This window comes from Chlorocebus sabaeus, chromosome 22 (assembly GCF_047675955.1).
Source record: "Chlorocebus sabaeus isolate Y175 chromosome 22, mChlSab1.0.hap1, whole genome shotgun sequence".
Classification (NCBI taxonomy): Eukaryota; Metazoa; Chordata; class Mammalia; order Primates; family Cercopithecidae; genus Chlorocebus; species Chlorocebus sabaeus.
In genome coordinates this window covers 89,390,883-89,416,911 of record NC_132925.1, presented here as the reverse complement: position 1 = coordinate 89,416,911, position 26,029 = coordinate 89,390,883, and the positions used below count along the sequence as shown (strand labels likewise).

General features: G+C 56.9%; 1 protein-coding gene across 11 annotated transcripts in view; it reads right to left on the bottom strand.

Moving 5' to 3' along the window:
• The window catches only part of CACNA2D2 (calcium voltage-gated channel auxiliary subunit alpha2delta 2), a 140,480-nt gene that overhangs the window by 15,279 nt on the left and 99,172 nt on the right, over positions 1 to 26,029 (bottom strand). For all 11 annotated transcript variants that reach the window (XM_007984355.3, XM_007984356.3, XM_007984357.3 and 8 more), the window contains 12 exons: positions 16,099 to 16,158; positions 9,627 to 9,671; positions 6,263 to 6,404; positions 3,093 to 3,224; positions 2,846 to 2,903; positions 2,071 to 2,121; positions 1,828 to 1,927; positions 1,535 to 1,693; positions 1,181 to 1,288; positions 1,004 to 1,082; positions 381 to 430; positions 105 to 194 (listed from right to left, as the gene is read on the bottom strand). In XM_007984355.3, the coding sequence (XP_007982546.1) occupies positions 105 to 194; positions 381 to 430; positions 1,004 to 1,082; positions 1,181 to 1,288; positions 1,535 to 1,693; positions 1,828 to 1,927; positions 2,071 to 2,121; positions 2,846 to 2,903; positions 3,093 to 3,224; positions 6,263 to 6,404; positions 9,627 to 9,671; positions 16,099 to 16,158 (1,074 nt within the window). The remainder of the gene's footprint in view (positions 1 to 104; positions 195 to 380; positions 431 to 1,003; positions 1,083 to 1,180; positions 1,289 to 1,534; positions 1,694 to 1,827; positions 1,928 to 2,070; positions 2,122 to 2,845; positions 2,904 to 3,092; positions 3,225 to 6,262; positions 6,405 to 9,626; positions 9,672 to 16,098; positions 16,159 to 26,029) is intronic.

Genomic DNA, 26,029 nt, shown 5'->3' with positions numbered 1-26,029 from the left:
GTGCTTGGTTCACCCCCTAAGGGGGCCCTCCAGGGTCTTGACCTGTGGGCATATCCCTGGGGGAAGGGTGCCAGCCCCATCCCTTCCTTGCCCAGAGGCCTTACCAGTGCATCCTCATACACGTTGGTCCACTGCACCTGCTTGGCCTCCTTGCCTGCCAGCACCATGGGCCTGCCCAACACATCTAGATACTCCTGGGGAGGGGGCAGTGGTGGGGGTCATGAATGCCTTTCCCAGGCACTGCCTGTTCTGTCTCCCCAGGCATTGGGACTGTGCCCCAGCCACCGTGAGGGGGCGCCCTTGGTCCACAGCAGCCCATGGCACACAGCGTCCCTGCAGGGAAGCCAAGGACTGGGAGGAGGGGCCTTCCCCAGTCTTACCTGTGTGTTGATGCGGATGGCTCCGATGGAAGGGATCTCAAAATAGTAGCCTGTGAAGGAAGGAGAGGCAGAGGTGGGCCTGGCTGGCATTGCAGGACCCATGTGCAGAGGGCCCTGCCCCTGGGGTGTGTCTGCAGCCCTGCCTCGCCTCTTGGGCTCCTCTCTCTTTGGAGTCCTCTCCCTCTAGTGCTCCTGGCCTCTGCCCTGTCAAGGGCGGTGCTATGGAGAGGGAGTGAGTGCAGCAGTATCAGGAAGCACAGCAGGGGGCAGAGATGAGGAGGGAGGAGCCTGAGGTCTGAGGTCCCTCATTCTAGGGTGCCATTCAAAGTCCGCCCGGCAGCCAGGCCCAAGTGCACAGAGAGATGGACGGATCAGCAAACAGATGCAGGAGTAGACAAGCTGGGGGACGGTTGGACAATGGACAGATGGACAAAAAGAGGCTCAGTCAGGTGGACACGTTAGCCTCCAGATAGAGTGAGGGACAGCCTCGTGGATGGGAGGAGGCCCTGTCTTACAGCAGGTGAACACACAGCTGGACATATGGATGGACAGTTGAACAACATACGCAATCGACAAAAAGAAATGGCAGGCAGGCCCCTGACAGTGATGCACAGGGGAGGTACCTTTGTTAGCGCAGGCCATCCACTGCAGTGGTGTGACGTCGTAGTTATGCTGCCCCACGGAGAAAGTAAACACGCGCACCTGTGGGGGGTTTGAGGTTACTGCTGAGGCCACCAGGGGACAGCCCTGCCCTGTACTGGGCCAAGGTCAGGGTAGCCCCTGCCTCAGCTGAGCCTCACCGTCCGGTTTGGCCAATTGTACTTCTCAAAGACATCCTGCACGCGATCCTCGCCACCATCCGTGAACATCATGATCATCTTGTTGCAGTTGGCCCGAGTGATGTTGGACTGAGGGGAGTGAGGCGAAGGCAGGCAACTCTCAGCCCCAGCTCTCAGCCCTCCCTGGTCCAGGGGCAGGGCCTCCCTCCCGCAGTGAGCCTGGATCTCTGGCCCTCCTCCCCCACAGCATATGGTGCTATCTGTCCAAGCTGCCTGTTTGGTGCTAATGAGGCCATCCATCTTGATTTCCTGGGTGTCACCAAGCCTGGACCCTCTCCTCCCCCAGCCGCCCACTTGCCCACCCACAGGGCTCACGTTCTGCAGCTGGTCAAAGGCATACTCAAAGCCGGCCTTGTAGCCTGTGGTGCCCTTGGCCACCATGCCCTGCACAGCTTCCTTGAACACCTTCTTGTTGCGCACATTGGCCTGCACCAGGTGTGTGAAGCATGACACAGGCTGCGCCTTCTCGTTGAACTGCAGGAACAGCAGGGTGGTGACTGGCCTCAGGCTGGCCAGGGCAGGCAGCTATTGCATGGGGCTGGTGGTGGTCACAGGAGCAGGGCAGGTGGGGCGACCCATTTTGCCCTGTCTACCACCTTGGCACTCACCGAGGCCACATTCACATAGTCGTCATCAGACAGCGTGTCCAGCATCTCGCAGACAGATGTCTTCATCAGCTTCAGGGTCAGGCCACTCACACTGCCACTCCTGGAGAGGTCAGGCAGGGGCCGTGGAGGAGCCAGGGGAACCTCAAGTGTTCTCCTGCCCATCCCCTATGATGTTCAGGGCAGCAGAGTCTAGCCCATTGCCCGCCCCTGCCCCAGCCCCACTTGCCAGCACTGCTCACTCACACGTCGACGATGATGACCATGTCCTTGGGCGATGAGGCCCCCTGGATATACCTGCCCAGGAGATGCCTCTGTTAGGGTAAGACCCACTGGGACCATGTGGGTCCTTCTGTCACACACATATTGATTCAATACATTTCTCCTGAGCATGCACTGTGTGGGCCAGGCAGGGTTCTAGGCACTGATGACACCACATTTAATGAAACAGACACAGTCCTTGCCCATGACATGAATGGTCTGGCTCCTTGGCAAGGAAAAAGTACCAGGGGGATATATGAGCAGGTGATCCCCAGAGGGGGCAGGAGCCACATTTCCTGGCTTCAGTGGCTTGTTGTGTTCTCTGCCTCAGGTTGGGGCCCCGAGGGCAGAGTCTAGCTGTGTGTGGGATGGCGCAGGTGCCAGGGAAGGATACTCATAGGGAGCTGCCGGAGGGGCAGAGCAGAGGCGAGGGGTATCTGCGGCTCAGACGGGTAGGGCAGGGGCTGGCCAACCCTACAGAGGCTAATCTGCCTTTGGGGACCCCCTCTGGTCCAATCTCTCTTCCAATCTCTCAGCCCTGAGTGGGTGGGGGTGCTGGGCAGTGGACGGGGGCATGACAGCTGGGAGGCCTGCCTGGGTGATGGGATCCATTTTCCAGTGGCAACGATGTGTGAAATGAAAATTGGATACAGCTGGCTGCGCCCTGCTAGGAGGCTTGGAAATGGGGAGGTGGGGGAGCAGGCAGGAAAGGTGGGGAGCTGAGGGGGTGTCCCTCCCCAGCTCCTTCTTGCTTGCTCACCAGGGTCTCCTTCGGACATCGTACAGGTCGATCTTCTTGGGGGCTCGCCATGGGGTGGCTGAGGGAGGAGAGAAAGTGAGTGGGACCAGCAGGAAAGGGCTGACCTGGGTAGGCAGGCCTTGCAGAGGTGACTGGGCCACCACAGACTACAGGGCAGCCACTCCATCCCATGCCTCCAGGATGGGTGAGCTGGCAGATGGAGAAAGGAGGGGTGCTGGGCAGACAGGGGACAGGGGCTGGTACCTACCCGGGTAGTAGCGAGTGACTCCTGTGGCACTGCCGAAAACCTGCCACAGCAGCGTGGGGTCTTGCCTGCGGTTTTCCATGAACACATTCTCCAGGGCCTCTGTCCAGTTGAGCTCATTGAGGATGATGGTGGCTGGGGGGAAGCGGGGAGCTGGGGTGGAGAGCACCTGGGCTGTGTCTTGCCAAACCCACCACCACGACACTTGTGCCCGTGCCCCCACTCAGAATGCTCCACCTGTTCTCAGCCTATCCAGACCTTCCCTATTTCCCAGGGCCCAGCTGTGGCTGTCCCAGCTCCTCCAGGAAGACTTCCTGATCCTCACCCCTCCCAAGCTGTGAGAGGAACAGTTCAGCCTACTCTTCCTCCAGGCCCCACATGAGTAGGCAGGGCAGCTGTGGCTGGTAGCTTCTGGAGAGGGGCTGCCCAGGTGGCAGGGTGCTGGGAGCTGGGAGCCCTCGGTCCAGCACGCTGCCTGGAGCTAGCGCTGGTCCCCCAGGAGCTCACCCATTCAGCATGCACTCCAGGCTGCAGCAACAAGAAAGCAATTAAGGGCCCGCTGATGGGGCTGGAATTATTCAGCTATTAAGGTACCTGATAAGCTGGAAGCCACTCAGCTCCATGATTAATCAACTAGGGCCAGAAGCAAGCAGGGGTGGGGGCGGGGGCTCTTAGAGGGGCAGGGGCGGTGCCAGATCCTGCTCCAACACAGGCACGTGTACTTGTACATGCATGCACACACGCACACAGCCTGCACCCCGCCAACAGGTACACCTGTGTCTAACCTGTGTGTTTCCAGCCAGATGGAACCCACCTGCCTAGCAACCCAGCTGCCACCATGGGCATGAGGGCACACATGCTCATGCCTATACACCACTCTGCACCTACAGGGGACACTCGTGGGTCCTGCTCACTACCCGCTACCATCAGTTACCCCATTCTCCCTTCCCCCCAACCCTTGTAGTTGCGCATGTGTGATCCCCTGTCCAGATCTATCCCTACACACACACACAGAACAAGGCTCCAGTGGACTCCATCCTGCAGACCCTTCAACCTGGGCAGAGACCCAGGATGGTTTGAGCAGTACCCTCAACCCCCAACTCGGGGCGGCCCGATGTGTGTGTGTGACACATATTCTCATGTGTGCAGTGACCCTGTCCCTGGACACTCGGACAAAATGTCAGGAGCAGGACACAGCTGCTTCTGCCAGGCCTCTGTGCCTCCTTCCTCCTCCAGGGACATCCACCCTCTTTCTTCCCATGTAGAGCCCAGCCACTGTCACCCCGTACAGGGATCCCCATCAAAAATCTACCTCAAGTGAGAACCAGAGACCACCTTTAGCAGGCAGACAAAGGTAGAAAGCATGATTTACAATTCTCAAGCCTCTGCCCCAGCCCCGGGCACTGACACACTCCTGGGCACTCTCCTTCTGGCAGCCCCTCTGGAGCGTGGGGCCTCTGCTGTGTCTGCTGCCTGATCCTTGCCCCTGCTCCCACTCCCTTCGCTGTCTGTTCCTGTGGCTTCCCGTAACTGACCATAATGTGAAAACAAAACACATTTCGAGCATTGGCTGTGCTTATTGAACAGTATGTTATGGTACTGTTCCTAATTTAGAAACTTAGTGAGTTGAACAATTTCTATTTTTCTCTCTAAGGAAAAAATAAAGCCAGGCCCTCCAGAGTTTCACAAAGTACTGTTTGCCCTGAGAGAGTCTGCCTGGCAGGTCCCACCCCTCACTGTGCCTCAGTTTTCCCATCTTCACAATGACAAGCTTAGAGCAGAGGGGTGTCCCTAGTTCAGGTCAAGGGCCAAGAGGAGACCCTGCTCTGCGTGGGCTGTCCATGCAGGTACCTGTGACCCCACACGCGCATACCCATACATGGCAAGGCACATTCATGCAAACACCCCTGCCTCCACCTGGAAAGGGCCTGCTATTCAGCCCCATGCGCACAGACCCGCACCCATGTGCACATACTCTCAGATCACGCTGAGTTGGGAAAGGGGACCATGCCCCCTCAGGCAGGTGATTACAGATTTAATTAAAAGCGACACAGCAAATAAAAAACATATAAAATGCAATTTGTGTGGGTAGCGAGGGGTGACTGGAGAGGGCGGTGTGGCTCCTGTTTTAATTAGCATGCCTGCCTGTGATAGTGCCCCTCGACTGGCTCAGGCAGGTGGCCTGCGGGCAGCCTGCAGGGAGCAGGGGGGAGCATCCTTCCCCACCCTGGCCTGAGGCTGCCCAGAAGGCGTAGCTGACCCTGAGGTGGAGAGTGCCTCCCTGAGGACCCTGGGAATTCCCTGCATTCTAGAGCTGAGGCAGTGGCTCTGAGGCTTTTGAGTCCCAGCCCAGTGGGCTCCTTGGATTCCAAGGCTACTCTGTAGATGTTCATAAAACTATGTCAGAAACAACAGGCCTCAGTGCCTTCAATCCTGCTGCTGGAGCTCCCCATCCAGTGTTTGACTCTTGGCTTCCTCCCCCTTTACCTCCCAGGAGCTTCAGGAAGTTCCTCCTCATGTCTGACTCAAATCCTTCTAGCTATAGTGACCTCGTTTCCCCATTGTGTAAAACTGCCTTGTCCCTGGAGCTTGGACTGTCAACCACCCTCTTCCACATCCCCCTTCCCCACATCCCCAGCTCCTGGCTGCTCTTGGCAGGAAAACTTCCTACCTCCTTGGTTCTATGCCCAGGAGAAGGAGGGCAGTGTCATAGGGTTGGTATCTGTGAGGAGTGGTTTCCTGCCCCCTGCCCTCCGTGTCCACCTGATGTGTTGCAGCTTCTCAACTACTTCTACTTGGGGGCAGGGAATGGGGAAGGGTGGTGGGGAGTTGCTTCAGGGGCAGGCGGGCACTCAGTCCCACATGTGGGGAATGGTGTGTGTGTGTGTGCATTTGTGTGGGTACCTGTGGACACGTGGCAGGAGACCATGCATGCACAGGGATAGAGGCTCAGTGTTTTGCAACTTGCTGAGTGTTAGGGTGAGGCTCTGCCTGTGAGTGCTTGATGCCCACAGGTGCGTGAATCTGAGAGGTGCACAGGAGTAATCTCAGGTGTAGGAGGCTGGAGGTAGATGGCACTGGCCTTCTGTCCCCAGGGACTCAAGAACGCCCTGGCAGTGGGCCTGCCCCCATGGCAGGTAGGATGGGCTGTCCCGATCGCTCTGCACACTCACAGCCTTTGTAGATGTCCGTGGGGATCTGTACAGCCGTGTATGAATAGTTGACCTTGTTCTTGAAGTTTGGGTCCTCGATGAAGTCCAGCCTTAGGGTGCTGGCCTTAGACCCCCTTTCCACATCCTCACTCTCAGGGTCGTCCTGCAGAAAGGGCACCCCCCAGCAGTGTCAGGGCTGGAAAATGGTGAATGGGGTTGTAAAGGCCTGCAAGTAGGGGCAGGGAGGGCCAGAGTCCAGGAGATAGGGGCATCTCAAAAAGAGGGACTATTGCAGTAGGAGACACAGATGGAGAGACACAGGGACAGATGGACACGGGGTTGGACCCCTCACCCACGGGGCCTGTGACTCCCACTTCCTCCTGCCCACCCCACCCACCATCCCCACATTTGCTAAACCCAACTTCTAAAACCAAAATGAAACCAACCTCTTCTCCACATTCTTGAAAACCAATTAGGGAAGGAGGCAAATCATGGAGCCAGTCAGAAGGAGCGGGCTCCAGAATCTGCTTACAAGGATATGCCTTGTACAATGACAGGCAGGCCTCAGCAGTCCCTCCAGGAGCTCTGGGCCCCCACAGCCATCACTGGGCCCTGCCCAGCCCCTTCATGGAGTTCCTCTGGGAGCAGGGAGAGGGCCCTAGCCCTATCTAAGGCAGGGCACTATCTGCTGCAGCCTGACGGCTGTAGGGTCTGAGCTGGGGAGGCTAACCTGGGAGAGCTGGCTGGGGGCTACCATTCAGACCTGCTGACCTCCAGAGGGAGGGTCTGTGGTGCCTGGTAGCAGCAGGACTGAAAGGGCCCCTGTTGATTTTCTAAAATGAGCCACAGCGGCCTGACAGGTGCCAATTATGGCATCTCATGGCCGCGCAGGCTGGGCATGCGCTGTGCATCCCCGCCCACCATCACAGGCTGGCAGGAGTGGGTCTGTGACTAGTGTTGATGCTGCAGCCGATGGGAGTGGGGCAGGCTTGGGTGCAGGTGTGCAAGGGGGAGGGGAGGGAAGAAAGATGATGGTAGAGAGTCAAGGCAAAGAGGAAAAGCCAGACTGGGGAGTCAAGGGAAAGGAGGCTAAGGGTGGAGAGCAAAGCTGGGGGGCTTCCTAGGCTGGTAGGAGGGATCATAAGCAGCTGAACATCCCATACTCTCCCTCACTGCCCCTCAAGGCCTCTGTGACCACCCTCAGCCCAGGCTTAGCTCATTCATTCTCCCCCATGGGTCCACGTGGGCTGACCCCCGCTGCCCACTATGACCTGGGCATGCTCCTCCCCTGTGTTTCTTCCTCTAGGCATTTGACCCAGCTGTGTCCAGTCTGGGGAAAGGGTGACCATGCCTCTCCACACAGCCAGATGAGCTCTCCACACCCCAGGGGCACAGCTCTGAAGGGCCTGTGGCAGACACTCTTCATCTCTTTGAGGGTGGATTTTGTACAGCAGAATCCAAGCTGTCTGCTGCCCTCCCACTGCCCTTCTGCAGTGTGCCACCCATCTGCCCACCTCTGGCACACCCTAGAAGCCCTCAGGTGCTGGGTAGAGCCAGGGCAGGCAGCCTTGGAGCATGGAGGCCAGAGTGGGAGCGGCCGCCTGTGAGGCGTGCGCCACTCACGTTCCGCTCAGAGGAGGGGGAGGTGCGGGAGAAGAAAGCCCCCGAAATGTCAGCGGCAGATGAAGGGCACTAGAAAATTTAATCTCCCAACTTTCCCAACTAATGTGACATTTGGATTCTGTTCTGATAAGCTATCAGCTGGCAAACTTTTTCCTTCCTTTTCTTTCCCCCACCCCCACCTTCTGGCTGGTAATTTAAAAGTAAATGGTCTAGAAAGATCTCTAACTGTACCTCTGGCAAAGATTAAAAAAACAAAACAACACAACAAGCAGGGGAGTTGGAAAATGTGTGCGTGCTGTCATTTATACCAGGCGTTTGGCCTAGCTGACCCTAGTCTAGCCGGGCCCCAGAGTGAAGCTCCCTTGTCGGGCAATCTCTAGCCCCCCAACAGAAGTCCAAGGGGCTAGGGGCAAGGAGTCAATGATTTAGAGTGAGGGGCTGGGGCCCTGGATACAGTTGAGGCTGCTGGAGGTAGGTTCAGAGCATCCTAGTAGGGGCTGGGCACCAGGCTGGCCAAGAAGTCCCTCAGTGCCAACCCCCAGCCCAGGGGCTTTGTATGGTGGGCAACTATAGTCTCCTGGTTTATATTTAATGCCCTGATTGCTAAAATTACAGCCCGCTGCCAAGGGGGGTAAGGAATTAGATTCAGGGTCTAATTAAAGGTTCGCTCTTCATTTGAATTTCAGATTCCAGCTTTAATTTTAGCAACTTCTCTGGGAGCCACAGAGCTCAGCCAAGGGGAAGCACACCTGCTTGAGCCCACCCCGCTCTGTCTCGGGCCCTGTGCCCTCCTGCGGCCCTCCCAGGCCAGCCTGGCACTGCGGATCCTGCACAGGGATCCTTTCCAGCCTTCTCACCTCCTAGTGTCATTGGGTACCTCTCACTTGCCCCGGAAACCCACCAAGCCCGCAGGCCTAGGAGAGGAAGACTGGATCTTGGGTCCTCCGAATCAGCAAGCAGTCCAGACACTGTGCTGCTGTGACACCTCTGTTTACAGAGGGGACCGTCAGGTTCAACTATTTTTGCCTTAAAGTCAGGCAGAGGGTCTTGGGCCTTGACAAGCTCAGCAAACACTGTCTACTTCAAGTGCCCTACACCGTCAGACTCGTCTTCTCTACAGCCACCTCCCCTGCAAATAGTCATACAGCTTTCACACGAGTCTTCTGGTGACGGGGACCTCACTACCTCACAGGGCAGCCCAGACGGACTTGAGCCAGTGGGTGATATGGAGGCAGAAGGGTGGTGTGGCTTTGGGCTCTCTGGTCAGTCCCAGTGCCACTACTTCTGAGGTGGGTGACCCCAGGTGAGCTCAGGGTCAGGGTCTGATGATGGGCCAGGCTGTGGGGTGCTCAGCACAGGGAAGGGAGCTGGCCTAACCTGGAAATGCACCTGGACATCAATGCAGCCTGCTCACACCTGCCCACCTCCAGGAAGCCTTCCCAGCTGCTCCCTGTCTCCCTCCTCTCACTGCACTTAAGAAAGGCCCTCTCCATCTGGGACCTAAACTGCCCCATGCAGGGAGGGCCAAGCGCCTCACCACCTGCCCCACACTGCAGTCAAGTTCAGCCCACTAGTGCTCAGAGATGCAGCCCTGGAGGGGTCCGGACTTCTAGGGAGTTGTGGGAGGTGGACGATGGGGCCTGTGTCACCACGGCTCTGCAGGGTTGAGCTCAGAATGCGTGGCGCTGAGTCCTAACGTTCATTTTACAGCTGAGGCCACCAAGACCCAGCAAAGAGGTGTGGCTCAGGAGGGGGTGCTCACCAGCTCAGCGTCAGCCTTGGCGTCATAGTACACGATGTCTTCCTCCTGGTGGGGGGAGAGAGGCCTCAGCACTAGCTGCTCAGGGTCCCGAGACAGACAGGACTCCTAGCCTCAAGGCCTGCATGGCACCCTTAGATTCCTCTGGGGCAGAGACTGTCCCTTTCCCCCACCCAGAGCCACCCTCCTGGAAGGGCTGGATGGGTCAGGGCTGGGAATGCAGCCAGGCCCATCTTCAGAGGCCCTGCACAGGCTCCAGGAGCATGCAGTACCCCTCAGCTGGAATTCCCTGGGCTTCCCTAACTCAGGGGCCAAGGGTCCTGGGTTGCAGCCTTCTAGGCTCTATCTGCAGAGAGGCCGGCTGAGGCGCCACCAGGGAGCGAGGAAGACAGAAAACAGAGCCGAGTTTGGGCAGGAGGGAAATAATGACTCGACGCTGCATCTTCCAATTTCTTCTATTAAAAAGCCTGCTCATTACGGGCATGTACTTATTAATTATCTGTGATTTGTTGTGAAATGCGAGGGGGTTTCCACAACAGGAGCGGGAGAAAACAAAGCCCGGCCCTGGCGCCTGCCTCCCGGCCCTCACCCGCCTGTGTGTGCCCCGCCCGTCCCTGGCCCATGTCTGCTTGCCAGTCGCCTGGGTTCTTGGCCATCTGTGCGTCATAATCACTGGCCGCCCCAGGGACCCGTAACACAAATGGGCTAATTTCATGTGTAATGATCTTTAATCAGAACCGAGCACGGCTGACAGAGGCCGCCAGAAGGTGAGCCCGGTGTCAGCCAAGTGCCACTGGCTCAGGAGGGGCTGCCACACTCTGCCCCCGTGGGCTTCAGGGCCACAACTCAGGACAGAGCCACTGTCCAAGTCACCCTCTCCAGGTGCTCCTCAGCCCTGTTCTATACAGCAAAAATCTGCAGCGTGGCCCTGGTGGCCCCTTACTCACTCAGGGCTTGTTTCTTTGTGGTCTGCAGGTGGGAGTGGTAACCAAGTCTGCTCCCCAGGGCCTGGCTGTGAAACAGCAGGCAGAGCCAGCCCTCACTCCACCAGGGCAGATGTCACCCTGGACACTTGCTTCCCAAGGCCCAGCTGGGGCTCACTCATTGTGTGACCCCAGGACTAGACCACTCCCTCTCTGAGCCCCAGGCTCCCCAGACTCCCCAGGCAGGACTCTGGGAAGAGGCCTGCCTGTGGTGACTGCCCAGGGGCTGCGTCAGTACCTGGGACTGTTTCAGGGAACAGTCCTAGTCTGTCTCTCACCAGGGGTCTAGGGGCTGTAGGCCACCGGCTAAATGTGCAGGCTTAGTCCCAGCATTCTGGAATACTGACTGCATGCCTGGCACCACGCATGGGCAAGACCACAACTTCCAGAGGAACATAAGACCAAAGGCGGCCCGAGAGTTCCAGCATCCGGGGCACCTGTCGTGTCTGGTGCTTTCTTACAGCAGCCCTATGACCCCATCAGTCAGACGCTTCGAGGGCAGGGAGAAGAAAGCCTTCGCACCCTGGCTCCAACCTGCCCTCCCAGTCTGTTGCCGACCTTGCCCACACCCACCACCCACCAGTGCAAGAAGACTGAGGCCCTTGTGGGCCTGGGGCGGGGGCGGAGGCCGGGCCCAAGCTGCAGGGGGCTCGGTCTTTCCCTGCGCCTGGCTCCAACCAAAGCGCATAATAAAAGCTGACATTACATCAAACACAATAAGGAGTTTCAGTTGATGAAGATCATTCCTGAACACACAAACCCATTAAACTGAGGAGAAAAAATATCAATTCAACACACTCGCTGTGAAAAGAAAATGTGATTTGTTATCTAAAAGGGGGTTATAAACACAGCTCTGATGCTCTTTCCCTCCATAATGAAAACGGGCGGGTGCGGTGGGAGGACTGCAGATTACAACCTGGGGCCTCACTCACTCACTTCTTAGGCAAACCTTCCACAAGGATGGGAAAGGACACAAGCGGGGACTGGTCACTTGCAGCCGTCAGGAGCCCTGGGCTCCCCTCACAGGCTGTGGCTGGGACCTGCCTGCACCTGAGTCAACACTAGGCACCTCAGCATTCACTGGGGCCACCTCTCCAGCTGCTCCAGGTGCTCCGCTTCTCTATTCTCCCGTTTCACGGTCTTAGTGGAACATCAGATATTGGTGGCGTCAAGGACATAGGGGGACATGTCACCCAGGAGGATTCTTAGCCCCCTGCAGATGACAGATGAGGCTCAGGACTCTGTATGGCCTCCCTGCCCCCCAGGGCTTGATGCATGTAGGAATGACCCCTCCTGGCCTCTCCTGCCTCTAGGAGGGCAAGACCATGCCCCTTCCTTGGTAAGAAGAGCATGGATGGTGGCACACAAGGTCATACATGTGAAAACATATCATAAATACATGTGACTGCTATGCATGAAGTGGTGTGGAGCTGGGGGTGTGGCAGGAGGGGGCCGTCAGGGTCAGGATGGGAGGGTCCCCGAGAAGGCCTCTGTCTGCTTGGGCCAACACAGTACCTGGGTTAAGCAACAAGGAGGCAGTATTCTCTAGTGACTGAGTACAAGGGCCTCGGCAAAGAGTCCTGGCCTCAAATTCTGACCTGGACATGTGAGCTCTGGAATCCTGGGCAGTGAGTGAAGACTGAGGCTGAGCCAAAAAGGACCCAGCCTACTGGCTTGTCCCAGTGGCCCCCTGAGGAATTCCAGGGGTCACCCCCGAGGAGGCAAGGCTGCCCAGTTAAATCATGCAGCCTCCATGAGGCTTCGCCTCTGGGTCTCTATTTCCCCACTCGTAATATCCTCTGAGGGCGTGAAGAGAACAGGGAGCTGGGCCTCCCCAGGGGTAGGGACAACTCTGCCCATGAGTGAAAACCTTCTGTCTTTGCAACTCCACAGCCCAGAGGAGAAGCTGAGTGTAGAAGAGCCCCGGGTGGGGTGAAACGGGTGTCCCTAATGTCTGGGGTCCACTCCCCTGACATACCCTGTGTTACCTCATATTTTAGGGGCCATTTTGCCCAACTGGGCAGGAATTGGGGGAATCACCCACTCCGAACTCACACACATGCCCTCCCATGTGGACTTGGGTACACAGATAACAGGCGAGGGGCGGGGCAGGAGGGTCCATGTGACCCTTGTGTTGGTGACATACATTCTCCTTAGCGGGAGCCAAGCCCAAGAGAGGTGTGAGGAGGGTGGGTCTCAGGGAACAAGCTGAGGAAGTGAGCACGGGGTGAGCGGAGGAAGGGCAGTTGCCATCCGAGTTCAGTGCTTATAAGGTGGCTGCCAAGGCCTGGCCAGACATGACTGCCGCCTGCCCACCAGCTGCCTGTGCATGCCCAGGCCAGCCACCCGCTGCACCAGTGAGGACGCTTGGCCTTCCTGCCCTGGCCTAGTGCCAGCTCAGCCCGGCCAAGAGGACGTTTTCTGAGAGAGCCGTCTGTCGCTGGCTTGGCAGAGGCACGCAGGGGCCCTATGGTTGGGTCAGACCCTCAGGCCAGGAAGGCCACCTGTCCTGTCCAGCTGGCTCTTCCAGCCTGGCCCAGCCCCCACACAGCCCTCCTTCTAGTCCCTAGGCAGAGCTCCGTCCACTCCCACCATCATGTTCCCCAGGGTAGGGCTGTGTCCTTCCCTTACACTTCCCAGAGGAGGGCTGTCTCTTCCATTCAACTCCCAGTGCATGGCTTTGTTTCCTGTAGGCCCTGGTGTTGGCACTGAGGCCCTGGGGCCAATGGCCCCTCCCCCCTCCCCTACCCATGCCTTGGTCCAGCTCCTCCCTGGTGGTGGTTTCGGTGGCACACAGTGTTGGCATAGTGTGGTGCTGGCACCAAGTGAGGTCTGGCAGGTGGCACCTCTTCATCTATCCTAAGCGTTATGGGCACCAGGGCACCTGCTGCCCGCCTGTGGGGGCATGTGAGGCATTGTCTGCTAATCAGGGCCATCGTTTCCCTAGTGTCCAAGGGTCTGGGTTGGCCAGGGACGAGGAAGGGGGATAGGAGTTTTACATCCAGGCATTGCCCTCTTGATCTCTTGTCCCAGTTCTGACCCTGCAGACTCCAGGATCCCCTACCCCCCAGGCTGAGGTCAGTGGAGTTGTGGGCATGTGGATATGGGTTATACCACTGATACCATTGTCTGTTCCTCAGAGGTTTGCACCTGGACCTGCTGTGTGCTGTCAACACAGGAATGGCCACACCCGGCTGATGGTGCAGTGGATTCCCGTCTGGCCACATGAGCCAAGCATATCCTCTGTGGCCAGAACAGTTGGGCACCATCCTCCCCATCTCAGAGGTAAGAAGACTGCTTCTGGTCACACTGTCACTGCTGTGGGCAGTGGGGGCCGATCCTAGGGTTGGGGCTAGAAAAGGGAGTCCTAGGCAGAGATCTGGAGAGAGAGGCTTTGCACTGAAGGAGGGGTAGATAAGGGCATTCCTAGGAAGAGGGCCTGAGTTTGAGGCTGGAACTGTGGCACAGGCCAGGTGCCTCTCCTGAGTGCTAGGGGAACATGGCTCCTTGTCTGTCATCTCCTGAAGGTCGTTGGAAGGATGTGGTTTCAGGGGTGGGTGGTGTGCCTGCAAGGGACAAAACAGCATCCCTTCCCAGCCTCAAGTCCCTGCACCCTCCCCTGGCATGGACAGCCCCTCCTGCAGCCACTGCTGCCAGCTCTCCCTGGCAGCCTGAGCATAGCTGGCTGGTGTTGGGCTCTTGGACACACCATTAGCATTGATGCCTTTCAGCCTGGCAGTTGTGGCAGCAGCAGTGCTTCCTGGGAAGAACAGTGACTCAGTAAATGGGAAGGAGGGAGGTGACTACAGCCCCACCCACCCTACCTGAGACACCAATGGGACAGGCCAGCAGGCACCCAGTGGGATGTGGCAGGGAGGGAGAGGAACAAGGCCGGGTGCAGCTGGCCCTGTGGTCACACCCACAGCTAGGGGCACCTCAGGTCAAGCCAGGGGGAGGGGAGCAGCCAGAGCCCTTTACTGCCTCATCTCAGGACAGAAGTACTTAGGGCCCAAGGGCTGGTGTGGCCAGAGATGCGCCCATGCCATTAGCGGCTTGGCACCCATGTAGCCTGACGTGTGCAGTGATTCCTTCACACCCCAGAGCTGAGCTCACAGGCAGCACTGGCACCAGTCAGTCCTTTGCCAAATGGGGAAACTGAAGCCCTTGCCTGGGTCCCACAGGGACTGTGAGCAAGTAGCACTGGAGTAGCAGAGAGGGAGAGAAGGGTCAATCCTGTCTCCTGGGGAAGGGGGGTTGGTTTAGGGAGTAACTAGCTCATTCATTTGTTCACCTTAGAAAATCACCTTTCATTTCTAATCTCATGTGAACTCCCTGAGGGCAGCACCCAGCACCTGCCAGGGGTAAACGAAGAATGCCACAGTGTGGGCAAGGTGAGGCAGCTCAGCATGACCTGGGGGATGGGGACTGGGGAGGAATAGATTTAGAGCTTGGATCATAGGCATGAGCCCCTGACAGCCGATAGCCGGCTGTGAATCTCTGCCACCAACAGGTAACCTCCGGTAGGTCTATCCACTCTGTGCTTCTATTTTCTTGTCAAATAGGGACAATAACCCCACTGCTTCCTAGAGCAGATGTGCCTGGCCCAGAGCTGGAGCGAGTCAAGTCTGCCACCCCCACCCTGCCCCTCCCTGTGTTTAGCACAAGACTACTAGGAGGCACGGCCCAGACACCCGAGCAGCTGTGGAGGACACAGGAGCCCTGCCAACTAGTCTGGTTCTCAAGGGTTACATCATCCTTGGCACTGGGGCTTCCTTGAATCCAGGAAGAGCCCTGCCTCCATCTGATGCTGGCTGGAGGGCAGGTGTATCTAGCCCCAGGCAAAATCAAATACAGCAAGGAACTGGCGAGGGCAACTCAGGCCTAGGCTGGGATGGGTGAGGCTCCCCTTCACTCCCCCATGCACTAGGCCCTCTGTGCTCAGCTTCTTGCATCTCTGCTCCAAGAAGCGAGCCTGAGCTCCTTCTGAGGTGGAAGGAGAGGCTTTTGTGACCATGGCAGCCCAGTTCCCTGAGCCCAGCCTGAGGGCCTCCTGGGTGGACAGGTTGCTGTTCAGGGAAGTCAGGCAAGGGAAGTGGGGGAAGGGCATCTGGTCCCCTTTTCCCAGCATCTCCTGCAGGTCACTGTATTAAAGCCTCTGACAAGTCCTGAAGTCCAAAGGCCTCTGACCCAGGGTCTCTCCAAGAATCTGAACACCTTATCTGGGGAACACAGGGAACACCACTTTCAAGCAGCCTTCCCACTCACGGGTGACTCCACAGCTCCTCTGGAGTGAATGTGGACTCATATCTCACTATGCCCAGCAGTGAGGGGCACCTGGAGTAGCTGCTGAATGTTGGACACAGACTTCTGGCTCTGTTCCACAGACCCCTCCATGTCCCTCATATGTCTGCGTAGCTCCCATCCCCCCGGCACTCACACCCACCCATGGATGGGCATGCCCTGAGTGCTGGGCAGGGCGCTGGGGCTCCTACCTTGATGTTGTCCTGCCAGCGGTGTGCTTTCTGGAAGTTCTCTGCAGCATCAGCCAGTCTCTAAGGGACAGAGCACAGGGAGGTCCGAGGCTGAGGAAGGCAGCCTGCCCTATGCCCACCCCAAAGCCTCTCCATCCCCAGCACTCCCTGGGGCCAGGCTGGACCGGAGATTCCCTTCCCCTCATCCTATGAGACCCTCAGAGATTCTCTGCCCCAGATACTCCCCAGCCTGCTGTGTGGGCACCTCCTTGACCACAGCTGGGTCCATGCAGGAAAGGTGAAGCCTGTGCAGTGACCCCAGTGGCATTTCCATGGGACTCCTTGTACTAAGCCAGGCCCCAGTGCCACTCTCTACCCCCCACTCACTTATATCACCCCAGTGCCAAGAGGAAGCTCCTCTGGAGCCAAGGTTAAGCGGCAAGTTAGAGAGTGCTTTGCCTTGCCCTGCCCTTCTGCCAGCTACCCAGAGCCCCACAGGAGGGGCCCACAGCCCACCCTGCCCACCCAGGCCCATGGTCCCTCTCCCAGAGTTCCTGAGCCCCTTCCCACAGGGCTCCCAAGTCCCCTGTCCATAAGAGCCTCTCCTGTTCTTTGGGGCTAGTTCCAGTGGCCTCTTGCAACAAAGCCCCTGTGCCTGAGAGCAGAATGTCCCTCAGGGCATAGCTGTGTGCCTGTCCATCCTACACCTGCCACTGGGCACGCTGGGTGCCAGACTGCGCTGACTGGTGGAGGTGTGACAGGCCTGGTCCTGCCTCTCACAGCTCACAGGCACGACCTCGCAGAACCACCATGGCAGGAGAGGTTGAGGGGCAGGAGGCGCAGTGCTGTGGGGCTAGGGACCTCAGGGAAGGCTTGCTGGAGAAGGCACTGGGGCCTAGCCACCCTCTGGGCCTAAGCCCAGGTCACCCAGACATTCTCATTAGGTACTTTCTAAGGATCTCGTCTCTACAGGAAACCTTGGGGCCCCCAAGGATGGAACTGAGTCTGGCCCTGGGGGACTTCTGCAGAGCTGAAAGCAGTGGTGTCCTGTCAATCAGAGTGACAACCATCACTATCAACTGGCCACCTACTGTACACCGAACCCTCCCCTGGCCAGTGACTCGTGTGCTGTGCACCTTGTACCATTCACAGTGTGCCTGGCGTGGGGCCATTGTGGCCCTCCTCAGATGAGGACGGCCAGGCACAGAGACGGCAAGCAGCCTGCCCAAGGTCACAAGGTGAGTCCGGCTCAGGCTGGGTCCTGGAGCCCAGCCCTCACCATTGCATTTGTCTTGCTCCGCCCATGACTGAGATCCAAGGACCGGCCTCTGTTGGGCCCACCATGCCCAGTGAGGCGTGTGGCTCTGGTCTCTCATCCCACCCCACCCTGTCCCACGGTGGAACAGGCGTGTCCCACCTCCAGGCCTACAGCCCTACTCAGAAGGTCCTGCCGCTTGGTATTCAGGACACCTCAACCCCATCCTTGAGTCCAGGCCTGATATGACATGTGGGCTCCGGAGGGGACGTCCTCCTAAAGCCTGTCAGCTGCCCATTAGGGGGAAGTGGGAGTCAGGTCATGGAGGCCGGCGTTTCCTCCTCTGAAGCATGGACTAGCAGGGCAGGCAGCAAGGTGGGGCCTCCTGTGGAGCTGTGGCCTCTGTTCTCTTGGGGCAGGGTGTCACACCCCCATAGTTAGAGTGTCTGTCCAGGGTCATCCCCAGTCTCATTGGGCCGGCTCCCCCTCCTCAGGCCAAGGACACTGAATGGTGGGGAGGCTATGAGGCTGGGGTCCCAGGAGCACGGAGAGAAAGTGCCTCTTGGGGTCAAACCCTCTCACCCCACAGAGCTCTGCTTCCCTCTCCTTTGTAGGCTCAGTCCTCTGTCCCCCACCACCCTTAATTGCAGGGCCTGCTTGGCTGGGACCCACACCCTCCTCTCTCCCCAGCCCAGCCTCACACTCCTAGGGTTTCGGGGGCCCCAGGTCTCTCTACTCCATGATGCCTCCCATGTCTTGCCTCCAATCCTGGCCCTCCTGAGCTCCTGGACACTTCCCTGGAGTGACCCTCAGACCCACCTGAGCTCAGAGTACCCTCTGGGGCAGGCCACCCACCCTGGCCCCTCTGCCTCCTCCATTCCACCCCTGGCATCCCTCACACCACCTCCTGTGCACCCCCAGCTCAGGCTCCGTCCTGCCTGGAACCTGTGTGCTCTCATCCTCGTCACCTATTCTCCACACAACACCTGGAGCCTTTTCTCCAAATGTAGATCTGGTCACATCACCATCCCCTGTCCTGAAACCCTTCAGTGGCTCCCACTTCTCTGCACGTAAAAGGCACAACCTTCTCGAGGTCCTGTAGGGCCCACCAGACTCCTCTTCTTGCATTTCAATCCTGGAGCCTCCTCTTGGCCTAAACCACAAATGCCCACCCACTGATCCCAAACCCAGGGATGGATGAGGTCCCCAATTCATAAGCCTGCAGTTCCCTTGTATAGAGGGCATTATTGTGTGACTTGTACGGTTCACAACACTTGTCACCAGTGTTACTCGAGCACCTGCAGTACAGTAGGTGCTGGGCTCAGTACTTGGCCTGGAGGCTGTGTAAAGCCTGACGAGGCAGTGCGTGGGTCGAGCCTTTGTCATCACTGTGCCCCTCCTTCCTTACCTGGTGACCACTACCTTCCCAGGGACACCAAATCTTCCTCAGAGTGGGGCTCTGCTGAGGCCCCTGTCCTTCCCTGAGGTTGAGACTGGGGCAAAATGGGAGAAGCAGAGGCAGTCTCTTGCCGCAGAAAAGCCAAAGGGTCGATGGGGCTGCAGATGCCACATTGACACTAGTGGGAGTCTCCAGGCTGAGCCATGACCCTGAGGAACTGTGTTCTCCTGCCCCTGCCTCTACTCCTGGCCAGGAGGTGCCAGCTCCTTCACCCTCTGAGGGCTCAGCTCTGACCCTGAAACCTCTGGGCCCCAAAACATGGGGCTACAGGCCCCTCTGGCTCCAGAGCCTAGCAGACAGGGGAAGGGAGACCCAGAGAGGGAGGCCCCAACCCCCAGCCTCCTTGAGCTCATGGAATCTCGTGGGCTCAAAGGCCTGGGTCAGCTCACTGACTTGTGAATAACGGAGTCGTAATAGCCACAGCAAAAGGATTACTTTTAATCCTCAGTAACGATCAAGCCATTATTATTTTTTCGGTGTTACAGATCAATCAGTCCATCCCTGGGCACTGGACGCGTGGAAATTGCTAAACAGGCAGGCCCAGTGGTGGGGGAGGAAGGGCCGAGGCAGCTGGTGGGTGTAGTGGAGTGGGCAGGCTTCGGCCATGAGATTCCATCAGGCCTGAGGATGAGAGGACTGGGACCACCACTAGGGTGCATGAGGGACCCTGAGCAGAGATCAGAGCCTGGACCCTGGAGTCCCCAAGCCCTGGCCCGGGTTCAAAGTTTGACTTTCTAGGAGCAGGGTCTTCACCACTCTGGTCCTCAACATCCTGCCTATAAACTGGACATAGTAACTGCACCCACTCAGGGTGGCTAGGCTCTTGGCAGCCCTCTTCCTCCAACCCTCAGCAGCTGCACACAGGCAGCCAGTCCCCTGAGGTTTCTCTTGCTGGCTCTTGCCCAGCTCTGGGCCCTCCTGCTATCTGTTCTTTCTGCCTGGTTAGCCCTATCAGACTGTGTTACCTCCCCTGGAAACTTCCTTTTAACTTTAACCAGCCCTCTGGACAAGGTGGGCTTCCCTACCCTCTGCCAAGCAGGACATGTCCTGAGGCAGGGATCTCCAAGCTTAGCTCCAACTGCCTGGCCCAGGCTGAGCACCCAGACCTTGGGCTCCTGTCCCCATAGAGCTGACAACAGTCAGGCCTGCTGAGGGCTGGCAGGGAGACCGTGCCCACCCTGCCCCACCCCTGGAGGTTCATCCCTCCTAGCACTTCCCTTCCACCTCTCCCTGGTCCTCCTGATGGTTTGGGGACAGGCTGGAAGGGGCAAGAAACTGAGGCCCAGAGGCGAGGAAAGAACCTATTAGGATATCACACAGGGCAGGGACAGGGTGCCTCCCTGTCTCTGGAGTGCCTGCCTGTCTTGGGGAGATGCACTCCATTCCTAGCCCTGACCCCAAGTGCCTGTCCCCCTGGGAGCGATTCCTTGCTTGGGCTCTGGGTTCTGCTCCTGGAGCTGCCTGCAGTCTCTGGTTGCCCTGCTACCAGGCCCTGCACATGCTGCTCCCTCCCAGGCCACTCCTGCCCAGACTCCTCTAGCTGCATCCACTTCCTGACCCTGACGCTCAGCGAACCCTCTTCAATGTCTGCTTTCCCCTTGAGCACTGGGTTTGGTGGGTAAGTGTCTAGTGGCTGTCGAGTTTATGGTAACTTGGCCCTGGGCATACAGTAGGTGCACAATGAATGTCTGCTAAATGAAGATTGGGGTGTCTCTGGACCTGTGTAGAGGCCTGGGCTTGAGTCTGGCTCTGCCCAGCCAGTTGTGTGACCCCGGGTGTGTAGTTTAACCTCTCTGAGTCTATTTTCTTCAGCACATCCTGGGGGATAATGGCTACCTATGGCAATGCTATGAAGTCACTGATGGTGCCTTGTCTGGCCCGTGACGTCCCCATCATGACCAGGGTACTGGAGGGAACCTCAGTGGGACTGTTGAGTGGGGATGCTCACAGCCAAGTCCATCACGGTAACAGCAGGCATTTCAGAGGCAATTATCAGAGAGTTTCACTTAATCAATTTCCCTCAGCTCTGGGAACCGTTCTTACAGGAAAAGGCAAGAAAGAGGAGGACTGGTCATGCACTGGGCTGGGGACAATACTCCCCTGGGGAGCAGCCCCTGCACAGATACCTGCAAATCTCACTACATTAAACAGCTTTCAATTGCAGTGGGAGCTGAGACAGTCAAGAACCTGAGATCAGGGACCTGGGGCCAGGATGGGCACCCCTCAGAGCCCAACACCTGGGATAGGAAGGCCCCCTGCATGCCAGGAGGGGAGGGCCTTGGGTGATGGGGGGCTGGGGCTCTTGGGTGCTCTCACCCTCTTAGAGGGCCTGTTCACCTCCACCCCCAGGCTAGATGCTCCCCACTTTTCCTTGGCCTACTCTCCTCACCAGCCCTCACCTGGGAGTCCCTCCATGCCCAGTGCTGGTGGCTCAGAAGGGTCTGAGGAGTAACTGCCCATCAAATAGGACTTTTTCTGCACAGCCCAGAGGGAAAGGCTGGAAGAGTTCTTTGGTCTTAATTAGTTATGGTTACTCCCACTTCCTAGAGGATATGAGAAGCTTAGAAGAAAAGGCCCTGAACCCATGGGGTGCAGGATGTTGAGATCTAGGGCAGTGAGGGCTGAGCCAGGCAGAAGCCGTGAAGAAGTGTGGGTCCCAGGGTGGAGGCTGGGGGTAGTATGCCCTGAGAATGCTGCTGAGGGCTGCAAGGAAGGTAGCGACAAGATATCACCAGGTGTGGTCCAGTGCCTACCGTGGGTGAGGGCTTCACTGCTGCCTCCCCAGCAAGACTCAGGAGAAGTAGATTCTCCTTCTCCCCTCCTTTTACAGCCGAGGGAATTGAGGCTCAAAGTATTAGTGTAGCTGCCCCAGACCCCTAGGGAGGAAGAGGGGGCATCAAACCCAGGTTCGCCTGATGGTAAGCCCAGCAGTGTTGGACAGTGACTGTCCCAGGGAAGGACCATCCCTGGCCAGGTGGGGCCTGACTGGTTGGGCTCAGGTCCCTCCTGCCACCCCTCAGAGTGGTCCCTCTGCCCTTCTCGTAGGAGAGGGGATCAGTAACTGGCCTTCCAGCTATCCCTCTGAGTTGCCCCCACAAGCCTTGGTATCACTAGGTCCAGGCCACGGGAGGGGGCAAGTACCAGGATGCCCAGCAGCCCCTGCCTAGCCCAGCACTGGTCCCACTGCCACCCATCTTCCCTCCCCACCTGTGGGTCCTGCGTTAGCTGTGTATTGTGCACAGAAAGATACTAAATACAGATTTCCAATTTCCAGAGCTGTTATGGTCTAATGAGTAAATAATATACATATTTAAAACTGTCTAAAAACATATCTGCATAATTAAAATATCTGCATAATAATGAAGCAAGATGCAGCTCTGCAGGAGGGAGCTGAAGCCCCAGGGCTGACAGTAGCGGCAGAAGTGCAGGTGGGGTCAGGGGGCCCTGGCTCTGTGGGCCTCTGCTGCTGCTGCTCCAGCCTTGAGCAGACATTTGTCTGTTCATCCACCTCCTGCTCCAAGCAGGTGCATCCACAGTCAGGGACCAGGAGAATCGCCACTTGGCCCTGTCCTGGCACCACTTGTGGTCTGAGGGAGGCTTTGTGTGGACAGACAGTGCCTGCTACGTGCATGATGGCCGCCTCAGCGACTTTGTGGCCCTCACACGATATGCTCAGAGCTTTATGGACACAATCTCACTCACTACAACCTTCTGAGGGCAGGTCTTGCCCTGACCCCACATTTTGCTGGGTTCTGAGGGATGAAGAGAAATGTAGCAGGATTGGCAACGAGGGTCAAGCAGGATCCGTGACTTATGCGCTGAGGGTGATGGAGACACGCCAGTGGCTGTGCTTTCCTGTCGGGTGCACTGCTGACATGCGTGCCTCCTGGGACAGGACAGGTGCCCAGCCTTACCCATCCCTCAAGGCCCCTTCCTTCACCCCTTGGCTGCATCTACGCTGGACACACTTGGCTCCTGTCCCATCTGTAATTTTTCCTTAAAAAATTTGTTATAGTTTTTATTAATTAATTATTACAAGACAAGGTTGCTCTATGTTGCCCAGGCTGGTCTCAAACTCCTGACCTCAAGTGATCCTCCTGCCTCTGCCTCCCAAAGTGCTGGGATTACAGGCATGAGCCACCACGCCCAGCCCATGACATATCTTAAAGTTCAAACCTACTCTTTTTGTATTAACCATGTTTATAACTTAAAGATAAAATGACCACCAGAGCAATAAAAAACACTCAAACCCCAGACCACAATTCCAGCAAACAGAAGCCTGCAAAGAAAACAAACATTTCTGGCACAGAGGGTGCCTCAGGGGAAGGCTGGCATTGGAGGTCATTGCAGCTATTGGCAGCAACAGGCTCCCTGACCTTTTCCCTCACAGGACTCATGCGTCTTCTGCGAGTTGATAAAAAAAATTAGTAAAATGGATTTTTATTTATTTATTTTAAAAAGGTCAGAATCCATGTAACACAGAAAAACCCATTCGAGTTGTGGTCTCCCTCTGCAGCAGGGCGGCCGCCACTCCACCCGGGCCCAGGCGTGCCGGCTCCCTGTGGGCGCCATGAGCTTGGTAATCAGTGACTGCACCCCCTCGGTCTAGCCTGGAAGGGGCAGGCTGTGCTTCAATTTCCTAGGAAAAATATGAAGAAATGAGGGGTGGTCTATGATGGAGACGCAGAGGGAACAACTGTGACCAGCCAGGGTGGGGAACCTGGTATCCCAGAGGCTGGAATTTCAGGTCAGACAGAATTTCCCAGAACATCCTGGGCTCCCAAAGATCCTTGCTATGTTGTATTTTGCCAAGAAAGGACACTTTAAAAAACTCCCACTCTCTTTCATTACTGTTATGTTACCAAAAAGTGAACATTTTATTTTTATTTTTATTTTTATTTTTGAGATGGAGTCTTGCTCTGTTGCCCAGGCTGGAGTGCAGTGGTGCAATCTCAGCTCAATGCAACCTCTGCCTCCTGAGTTCAAGCGATTCTCCTGCTTCAGCCTTCTGAGTAGCTAGGACTATAGGTGCCCACCACCGCATTTGGCTAATTTTTGTATTTTTAGTTTCACCCTGCTGAAACACGGTTTCACCATGTTGCCCAGGCTGGTCTTGAACTCCTGACCTCAGGTCATCCGCCTGCCTTGGCCTCCCAAAGTGCTGGGATTACAGGTGTGAGCCACTGCACCCGGCCAAAGTGGGCATTTTAATATCAAGAGGAGGAAGGCCATGAGCTCTGAGATCCCTTCCCAAGGAAGTAAACGAAGTGGCACTCACAGGTGCTAACAGGTATTCCACTGGCTTTCATTGCTTTTTTTGCTTTAAACTGGAACCACAATCAATAAAGAGAAGGTCGGGTATGTCCAGTGTGAACAGGGAGGGGGTGAGGAAAGGGGTCTCTGTGGCTGGGCTGAGCATTTGCAGAAACCAGCTTGAATTTACAGGCCAGTTTTCTGGAACTGGGCGTGATACCCACCCTCTGGAGATTTCAACTCTGCAGCAGCAGGCTGAGTCAGAAGGAGGTGTGGGCGGATCTGGACAGCCGCATGCTGGAAGTCGCAGGAAAGGTCTGGCCTCAGGGCTGCAGGTCTCTGCCTTACCTAGTCCCCTGGTGAGCTCCCAGGTCTCCTGTTGAGCACTTGCAAGAGGTGCCCCAATGAGAAATAAATCAATGCATGCAACAAACTGCTTCAGGTCCACATTTGGACTGTGGCTTCAGAGCCCAGCTGTATGGAGGCACCTCACCCCCAAGGAACCCAAAGCTGAAGGCTACTCCAGGCTGCTGGTGCTCTTTCCAAGATCCTGCCCTGCTCAGCCCCATCCCACAAGGGCTCAAATGGGTGGGAATCCACCAACCTAGCTGGCACCCCTCCTTAAACCCCAGCATGAAACTTATGCATCTCCACAGGTCAGTCAGTCCCTGGGAACCCAGGTGGAATTTCTCAGAATTTTGCCAGTTTTGTGTCAGTTTTCCTCCCTCTAAATTATGATCCATAATTCATCAGCATTTCTCTCATCCTTAGAAAAAAAACATGCAGATAGCATTGGGTGAGGGTACCCATATGGGGGCTGTCGGCCACTCTGGGCAGGGGAGCAGGGACACATCCTTATCTGAGTGCTCTCTGGAGCATGGTGCTGCATCCTGTCCCCTCATCAGGCCCCATTCTAGAAATGTGTGTGGGCATGGGGGTGGGTGTTGAGTGTGACAGTGCCCTCCTTCCTTGTTCTGCCACAGAGGCCAAGGAACCCAAGTTCCTGGGGCTCAGCAATTGACCCACCACATAATTTGGGGAGCACTGCCCTCACCTCTCTGTACCTTGATCTCTCACTTACAACAGGGAGGGAACAAAACCCTGCTTAGGCCCCTCCCAGGGCTGTGAGGACGTGGATGGAGAGCAGGGCATAGACAGGGAACAGGATGGGGACTCACTTTGAAAACTGAAGACAACTCCAGGTTCTGGGCTGTACCTTCCCTTACCTCACTCCAGGGGCCTCCTGACTGGTTCCCCCTCCCCCAAACTCAGCTTCTCTCTTGGGCCTTCTGAACTTGGCCTGACCTGTTTTCTTCTGCAGCTTGTGCCAACGGGCTGCCCTTCTCCTCAGCACCAACTTCGCTGAAGATTTTGTTCATTACTCCACTGCAGCCCTGCTTGGCTTCCAGCCCTACTCCCGAGACCCCCTCCTTGCCTCCCTGACTAGACCTCTCCTGAGCCCCACAACCCATCTTCAAACTCTCAACCCAAGCTGATTGGCACGAACTCATCTGCCTGGGCCCCCACACCTTCAGGTCTCCCCAACAAGTTCTGTGACCTGTCCGTGTTTCCTGGATGCCTGGACCACTCCTCCCTTCCTAACACTATCCTTTACCAGGCCCTGACAACCTCATCTCTCTTCCAACACACTGATCTTGAACTTTGCCTTCCTGCTATGCTGCAGTTCCAAAGCCTTGTTTGTGCTGCATCCCAAGCCTGGAGTGCCTTTTCTCATCCCCTCCCCTGGCCGGCTACTCCTCATCCTGTAGGAGTCACTGCTCTTCTGCCTCCTCCATGAATCCTGGTGCCCTGTAGGGCTGGGTTCCCAGAATTGCCCTGGGGTTTCCATCACTGCATGTACCTGACTCCCTCTTACATGTGGTCCCTCAAAGGCAGGGACTTTATTCATGGATCTGTGTGGCCCCAGTGCTGGGCAAGCCAGCTCAGTGAGGAAGTGCTAAGTGACCTCGGGCTCCCATCACAGT